This window comes from Argentina anserina, chromosome 4, assembly GCF_933775445.1.
Source record: "Argentina anserina chromosome 4, drPotAnse1.1, whole genome shotgun sequence".
Taxonomy (NCBI): Eukaryota; Viridiplantae; Streptophyta; class Magnoliopsida; order Rosales; family Rosaceae; genus Argentina; species Argentina anserina.
The window spans coordinates 6,555,056-6,563,062 of NC_065875.1; the positions used below are offsets into that span (position 1 = coordinate 6,555,056).

Below are 8,007 nucleotides of genomic sequence, written 5' to 3' on the forward strand. Positions count from 1 at the left end.
TTTCAACTTTAACCAAATCTTTATTTGTTAAATGTATTTAATTTAACTTCATATACAATATATACTTTAAACTAGTACTGTTAACCAAATCTTTCAAGTTCACTGTTTCAACTTTAACCAAATCTTTATTTGTTAAATGTATTTAATTTAACTTCATATACAATATATACTTTAAACTAGTACTGTTAACTACTGACTTGTAACTCATGTGTTGAAGATGGACACTTTCCATATAAATCACAAGGCTAAATTAACTGAAGTATATGAAGTTAAATTCACTGGTTATTTTGGACCAAAAAAAAAATTCACTGGTTATTTGAGCCTTCAAAAGCGGCATGACACTTTGCATAAGAGTAAGGTGAAAAATAGTGCTATGAGAATCAAAGGACAAACTGGGTACTTGGTCCCTACAAGAGAACAAAACTAAACCAAACACAACCTTTTTTTGCTGGCACTTGAAATACATGACATAGTAAAAATACAACCGAACAGGAGAGTAGTTATATATAGCACAGACATGCTCTCCATCATATGAAGATGTTTAAACTAGTTAGGCCTTCTTACTGTGTCTCTCCTCTTGAATTTGATAAATCATTTGAATTGTGGCCTCTTCTTTCCGGGTAAAATTTCGTCTGGGATTCTTACACTGTGTAATGCTGCTGGATTGAGTCAAGGTCCAAGCCCTTCAGCTTGGCTACTGACTCGACATGTCCCTTGAGCGTGGTAAGCTCACGAAGTCTGTAAACACAAGTCGAAAATAGCATTGTTTCAGTCTTTTGATGTCAAACGAAACAGATATATATCTCCTAATGTAATGTTCTTGTGCCAGAAAATCTAGCATGTTAGGTATTGTTAAGACTGTAGGAAGATACTTGAGCAAGATTTGATAGTTTGAGATGACACATTACCTTGCCATCTCAGCTCGTCTCTTAGCCTGTTCGGCAATCTCAGACAGCTCTCTGTAGCTGCTCTTGTCGCTGAACAGAGAACTACTTTCTGGTGCTTGGAGTCCATGAAGGGTCCTTTGTGCATGAGCCCATTGAGCTTCCCTCTCCTCTTTTCCATAATCTTTCTTGGTGGTAAAGGCAGTCTGGCACAAGAAGAATAGATGAGATATTGAAAATCTTGAGTTTACCATTCAAACCAACTCAATGTTTCACGTTGAATGCAATAGAAATCTAAGATGTACCTTGTTCTCTAGCATGTTTTGCCATGCCTTTCCACTCAAGATGTAACGGATGGCAAACTTCATAATGTCGAGTGGGAAATAGAAGACAATGCTGTAAATCCAGATGACACCAGCCCATCCCCAACCAACTCCATGTATTCTTGCAAATCCCCAGTTGGCATATACTGCTACCAAGGTTGCGATCTGAAAAGGGGCAGATAATTGTTAGCTTTGTAATATATATGCACAGATCATTCTGTATTTAAAAGAGAACCTGAAAAGAAAATTCATGTTGTTGTTCGTACCAGCTGGGCGATGGCAAAGGCACCCAGTAATAGCATTCCAGGGCGTTCCAAAAAGGACCAGCTTCGTGACCGAGTGACAAAAATAAGAGCCTGGCTCACAATACTGACTTGTAGGTACAAAGCCGCCATTAGATCATAAGGACTCTCCCTTATAGATCTAACACCAAATTTGTCCTGCAGAAAGAGCACATTGCCAATATTAAACTATGAAGACAAGTTTCCTTAAAACAAAAGAACTCAAAAACATAGAAAAGTGTAACTTACTGAAAAGAAGTCGGTTTCTTTTATCAACCAAAAGAATATAACAGTCATCAATGCCAAGTAACCTCCAAGCGCAATCCCGGTAGCAAAAATTTCTTTTAACTTCCAGCTATCAGGAAGGGGAGATGGCACAACTCTATCCTTTGAGATTGTCATAATTGTTCCTTCAAAAGTTAACAAATTGATAGTATAAATAATCAAGATCATGTTGAAAATTTCACCTTGTATGAAAAGAAAGAAAGAAAAAGAACTCACCATCGTTTAATATGGCAATAATTAGAACCATGAAAGGAGAGAAGTCAAACTTCCATATGAGTGCAATGAACATGAAACCGAACTGCAACATTTGCCAGGGCAAAAGACAATTAGATCAATACTAATTTGATATGCAAAGTTTCACAAATGTTTTTAATCGCCAGCATTTACTTACCACAATACGGATGGTGATGGAAACTGCATAGATCTACAAGACAACAAGAAAATAGAAGAAAACGTTAGAGGTCAGAGTCGTAATTCATAAATTGTTTAGTCAAAGAAATAGGTGGCTTGGTGACAAGAAAGGCAGAGAAACTAACTGTGTAGTTCTTCATTCTCTGGAAAATACATCTACTGGTCAACACTGCACTGATGATGACACTCAATCCTGGTTCTGTAAGAACAATGTCGGAAGCACCTCGTGCAGCATCTGTAGCATCAGCAACAGCAATTCCAATATCAGCCTTCTTCAATGCAGGGGCATCATTGACACCATCTCCAGTCATTCCACAAATGTGCTTTCTCTCCTGCAACTTCTTCACAATCTCGTATTTGTGCTCTACAAGAAGAAAAGTCACACGTCAGAAAGCATAAAAAGAGTGCATTTCACCTTTTTAAAACAAAACAGTGAAACCCTTTCATTTATAACAACTCACCGGGAAACACTCCAGCGAACCCATCAGCCTTCTCGATTAACTCTTCAATTGGGAGGGCAGCTATGCTTGCATCCTTGTCTTGACCAAGTAATGAAGCAGATGGGTACATGTTTGTTCCCATTCCAAGTCTGCGACCGGTTTCTTTTGCGATGGCAAGTTGATCACCTGTGCGTCCAGGGACAATGGTAAGTGAGCATACTGATGCAAAAGAATCATAACATATGCATAACGGGGATAAATAGAAGTCTGGAGTGACTTACCAGTAATCATCTTTACGTTCACACCGAGGTTAAGAGCCTGGCGGATAGTTTCTGCACTATCGTGTCTTGGTGGATCGAAAAGAGGCAACAACCCAACCAACTGCCATGGACCACCCTCACTTTCTTTTGATTTTGCAGGCACTTCCTGTAAACGTTATGAAATCAGTAATTTTCATGAACAGGATGCAATACATTACTATAAACAGTAAGGTTGGTCATCAGACCTGTCTAGCAACAGCCAAAGACCGAAGACCACGTTCAGCATACTTGTCAATAATGGCAAAAGCCTTTTTCTTGAAATCCTCTTTGCACTTGCATAGGTCCAAAATCTACAAACAGGAAATGATTAATTGGTAACTCAATGGGAACTTGCCTTAACTAGACATGACCTGTTAAATATAGGAAAAAAAAACCGAATTACCTGCTCAGGTGCACCTTTGCTTGCTCTGTGCCAGTTTTCATCAGTATCAATGTAAGTCAAAGCAGTTCTCTTGTCCACAGGATTAAAAGGCAAGAAGTGGATTTCACGAATTCCAGCACGGGCCTGCATGCGTAAATATGCAATGTATAAGATACTCACATTCGTGACGAATTCCCTCCGAGGGTCAGAATTAAGAAGCAACTATAGATGTGAGAAGATAAAAGATTGGAAGAAGAGTTATACCTCTTTTGGGTCAGCAAGCATTCCAACCATGGCAGCATCAATGGCATCCTGGTTTTCCACTCTTGATGCCCTAGCAGCAAGCAAAACCACATGGTCTTTCTCCACACCCTTGGCAAAGACCTCAATCAAGTTTTTGTCAACACTAAGCTTGTTAAGAGTTAGTGTTCCTGTCTTGTCACTGCAAAGCACATCCATACCAGCCATTTCTTCAATGGCAGTCATTCTCTTGGTAATAGCACCTTGCTGAGAGAGCTTGTGAGATCCAATGGCCATTGTCACAGACAAGACAGTAGGCATGGCAATAGGAATGCCTCCGATCAAGAGTACAAGGAGATTGTCAATTCCATCCCTGTACTTTCTGTGCTGAATGGGATACATGACTACAATCTCAACTAACATTCCAATTGCAATGGAGCATATACAAAAGTTTCCAATAGCAGTGAGAACCATCTGGAAATGTCCAACATTGTTGGTGCTGTCCACAAGATGAGCAGCCTTCCCGAAGAAGGTATGGACACCGGTGGCAATGACAACAGCTTCAATCTCACCTTGTTTGCATGTAGAACCAGAGAAAACTTCATCTCCTGGATGCTTGGTCACTGGAAGCGATTCTCCGGTAAGAGCAGATTGATCAATCTTTAAAGGATCACCCTCAAGAAGACGAGCATCAGCTGGGACGATGTCACCCAACTTGACGCTGATGATATCTCCTGGAACCAGAATGGCAGCCTCCTCTTCAGACCATTTTCCATCTCTAAGTACCTACATATACATCACCACAAACTTGTGATTAATCCAATGCAAACTAAGTAATCCTTTTATCCTTGTCCTCTCACTCTCAACAGTTGAGATTATGTAACTTACTTAGATACAAGTTGGAGTGGAAACTGAAACTCAACTTCCTAACATTTAATTAGTGAACATATTATTACCTTAGTCTTAGGAGCAAGACCAGCCATAAGTGCAGCAGCAGCATTTCCAGCATTGTTTTCTTCAATGAAACTGATTGTGGAGTTGATCACCAACAAGCAGATAATACCCACAAAATCTTGCCAATCTGGGGGCCTCCCATCTCCATTGGCCAAAGCAATGGCCATAATAGCTGCAGCTTCCATGACCCATGATAGAGGGTTCCACATAAACCCAAGGAACTTGAGAAATTTGCTTTCCTGTTCATTGTGTCACAAAAGTTAATACTCAATCATCACATTAAAAAATTTATGATCATATTAACTAAATCAAAGTATGTTCTCATGAAAATCAAAGTACCTTCTTCTCTTCTAGCTTGTTAGGACCGAAAATCTCCAGCCTCTGGGCGCCTTCCGCCGCGCTCAGACCTTCTCTGGAACATTTCAGCTGAGCAAACACTTCCTCAATGGGAATCCTTTCCTGTAATTCAACTCATTGTTAGAAATTTATCCAATATCAACTGTAATTCATTCCTCTAATTAGGCGCAAGTTACTATTTACTTAGAAATAATACAACAAGAAATGCCAACCAAATCATAGTTGTTTACTTAGACAAGAAACTGATGGCAATAATCACAACTGTCGGAGAATCACATCTATGACAACATGTCACAAGCACATAACATGCACACAAGTTCTTTGGTTTCACATTCTTTTGTAACATATAGATTTTGGTCCACATGTGAAATGGCAGATAATACATTAATAGTCACAACCATGATTTTGTTCATTTCCAAATATGTAGATCCCACCTGAAATTTATATTTCTCAAATAACAAAACGAAATTACCGTTCTCATAGAACAAAATTAAATCTTCCAGTCTATTATGATTTTTATTTTAGGGCCCTCTAATTTATATCTTGAATGGGAAATCCAGTAATCATGCCAATCATTAAGCAGAACTAATTTCAAAACGTATGTGAATTTAGTAGGATTGAATTTCAAAGTCAACTATTAAGATTCTTGAATAAAATTCCAAAAATGGAAAAGCCCCACAATAATTAAGCGAGTCGAGCTGAGCCGACTCTCTAAGGACTTCTCGGGATGCAAGCCAATCACGAAAGAGTTGACTGACGCCGTGAAAAATAACGGCTATGAATTACAATAATAATTAAAATAAACAAAATTGTCTGTGTCAGTGGGACAGTGTAACTTTTTCAACGCCCTGGTCCATTGGTGCGTGGTCGAACACGCGCGCCGAAAGGCGTCGGGATACGCGAGAACGGAATAAAGAAATGACAGAGGGGTAAAATAGGAAAATAGAAAGCTGAATTTGAGAAACCCAACGGTAAACAGAGTTTGTGTCAGGGAAGAGAGGTCGAACGTGAGAGTCATCAAAGGAAACAACCGTTTCGGGGATTGTTTTTTTTTAAAGTACCACGGAAAAGTACTTCTCATTTTTCGGGTTAAACTTTGCATAAACAAAGGAATAGAGAGAGAGTGAGAGACTTTGACACTTTGTTGCATAAACAAATAGGGAAGGAGGCTTGGGTGGACTCAACTCTCTGTCATTCACATGTTTTAGATCCATGGGTTTGGAAACTAGTATATGGTTTTGGGAAATCAAAACAAAACGGTAAAGTTTGAATCTTTGTGATGAACCCGTGTTACAAAAATGGTTTCTTTTTTCTTTGGTGACACAGAAATGGTGTCTTTCTTCTGAAAGACCCCGACCCCGATTGAACTCGTGTGAGCCTTTCGTCCTTGTTGGCTTATGCAAGGAGAAAACCAGAGTACAGAGCCATGGAACATATAGCCGCCAGGCGCCAATCAAAACCACATATGCTTAGACACGATTGTACTAATGAAATGAATGATGATTTTGATTCGTAATCTAACAACATGACATAAGGATGAGAACCGAGAGGGGATGTTAGAGAATCATGAGATAAAAACTGTTGGAATCAGATCTGAGCATCAACCAACTAAAACCCAGTTGAGAAACATGCACAAAGAGACTGATGATAAACATAAGAACAAGCTCCACAAGCCATGAATTGAAAAAGCACCCACTACCCAGAACAACCCAACAAATTAAAGCACAGAACATTAAAGAAAAGATTGGCGAAGATGATAGTGAAAGAAAGTATATATACCAGATCAACAGTCTCGTTCTTGATCTCCTCAAGGCTAATAGCCTTGTCCGTGCTCCCCATCTTTCCTCCTCAAGTTGACTTCTCACAATTATACGGAGAACACGATGATGTCTATGTATATATAACCAAGAAGAAACCTTTTTGGTAGTACCAACAAAGCTCTAGAATCCCTTTGGATTTTAGAGCATTGAATGACTGGAGATATTTTGAATCCCAAGGAGAAGAGAAGAGGGCAGGCAGAGAGAGTAGTGACTCCTCTGGCTAAAGTGATGGTGATGAGATGAAATTGTGCAGAGGATGCCTCTCTTTATATATACCTCTCCAAGTGCCTCTTCCCCGCCGTTTAACCCCAACCCAAGTGGGCCTTACGACTTTTAATCTAACTGTTGTGGGTTACTTAGAATTTTAGCAAATAAAAAAAACTAACACAAAAGAAAATTGGGGAATAAAAGGAATAAAATAACAAACCCTGTTTGCTAGTTATCATTATAGACCGACTGATCTCCAAGTATTACCGGTGACTCTTGACCGGGGCCGCTGCTACTACTGGCGCTGCTGCTACAGTTGATGATTGCTTTGGTTTATAATTCATGGAGATTTTTGTATGGATGCCTTGGGTTTTGACCTCCTTATTTCGAAGGCTTGCACACCCAATTAAAACTATGCTGACGATTTCACGTCATATCAGATAAAATTCTTCCTCAGTTTAGTTTCTCCCCAAGAGAGATCGAAAGAAAATGTGTAACACGAGTCGGCTACGGCTAGGGAAGTGAACCAAAGTCTCTGCTTGTGACAAAATTGGCTTTGAATTCTCTGAAGACTAGCCATGATTGTGTGCGTTCGTTTTATTTTGTTACGAGTAGCATTAACACAAATTAACATGCATTTCTAGTACAATATTCTTTTATAGATAACATATAAGAATCAACAATCTCATTCATACGGTCAGAGCTGACCATAGAATTCATACTCAACTACCATTAGATGTAAATCAAAGAGTTGAAAACAAAATAATTCAATTTTAAAAAGATTCTCCTCTTTTTTAAATTTACATCTAATGTTGGTTGAACATGAATTTCACAGTGATAGGAGCACAAAGTGTGACGTTCTTAATGTGATTATGCCCTATTCTTACTCTTTGTTACCTCTTATTTAGTATGTTTTAGTTTCTTTTGTAAGAATAAGTGTCTAGGTAGAGCTTATATCAATTATGAGTGAATTGATGATGAAATCGTGCTAAGTGTTAATAATCCTTGTTGAGATATGATTCCTTGTTCGAGTAGGATTCATCCTTTCGTATTTCTTTGTTTCTAACATACTTATTCTTATTAGGAAATACAAATCCATGTTGGAGAAGGAAAGCAATCCTAGT

General features: G+C 38.8%; 1 protein-coding gene across 1 annotated transcript; it reads right to left on the reverse strand.

Annotated features, from left to right (window-relative positions):
* Nucleotides 1–348: 348 nt before the first annotated feature.
* LOC126791275 (plasma membrane ATPase 4) lies at nucleotides 349–6,906 on the reverse strand. Its single transcript, XM_050517707.1, has 16 exons — nucleotides 6,636–6,906; nucleotides 4,839–4,958; nucleotides 4,502–4,738; nucleotides 3,570–4,331; nucleotides 3,327–3,449; nucleotides 3,130–3,234; nucleotides 2,906–3,050; nucleotides 2,646–2,810; nucleotides 2,310–2,548; nucleotides 2,165–2,197; nucleotides 1,990–2,071; nucleotides 1,738–1,898; nucleotides 1,474–1,647; nucleotides 1,190–1,372; nucleotides 909–1,090; nucleotides 349–738 (listed from the first exon to the last, which is right to left on the reverse strand). The coding sequence occupies exons 1-16, from the start codon at nucleotides 6,693–6,695 to the stop codon at nucleotides 642–644; spliced, it is 2,868 nt and encodes a 955-aa protein (XP_050373664.1). The 5' UTR covers nucleotides 6,696–6,906; the 3' UTR covers nucleotides 349–641.
* Between the last annotated feature and the right edge of the window lie 1,101 nt (nucleotides 6,907–8,007).

Coding starts and splice junctions, on each gene's coding strand:
- LOC126791275 (XM_050517707.1), bottom strand. CDS start 6,695: ATGGGGAGCACGGACAAGGCTATTAGCCTTGAGGAGATCAAGAACGAG. Junction 3,450..3,569: donor TGCTTGCTGACCCAAAAGAG/GTATAACTCTTC, acceptor TTACGCATGCAG/GCCCGTGCTGGAATTCGTGA. Junction 1,373..1,473: donor CCTTTGCCATCGCCCAGCTG/GTACGAACAACA, acceptor GCCCCTTTTCAG/ATCGCAACCTTGGTAGCAGT.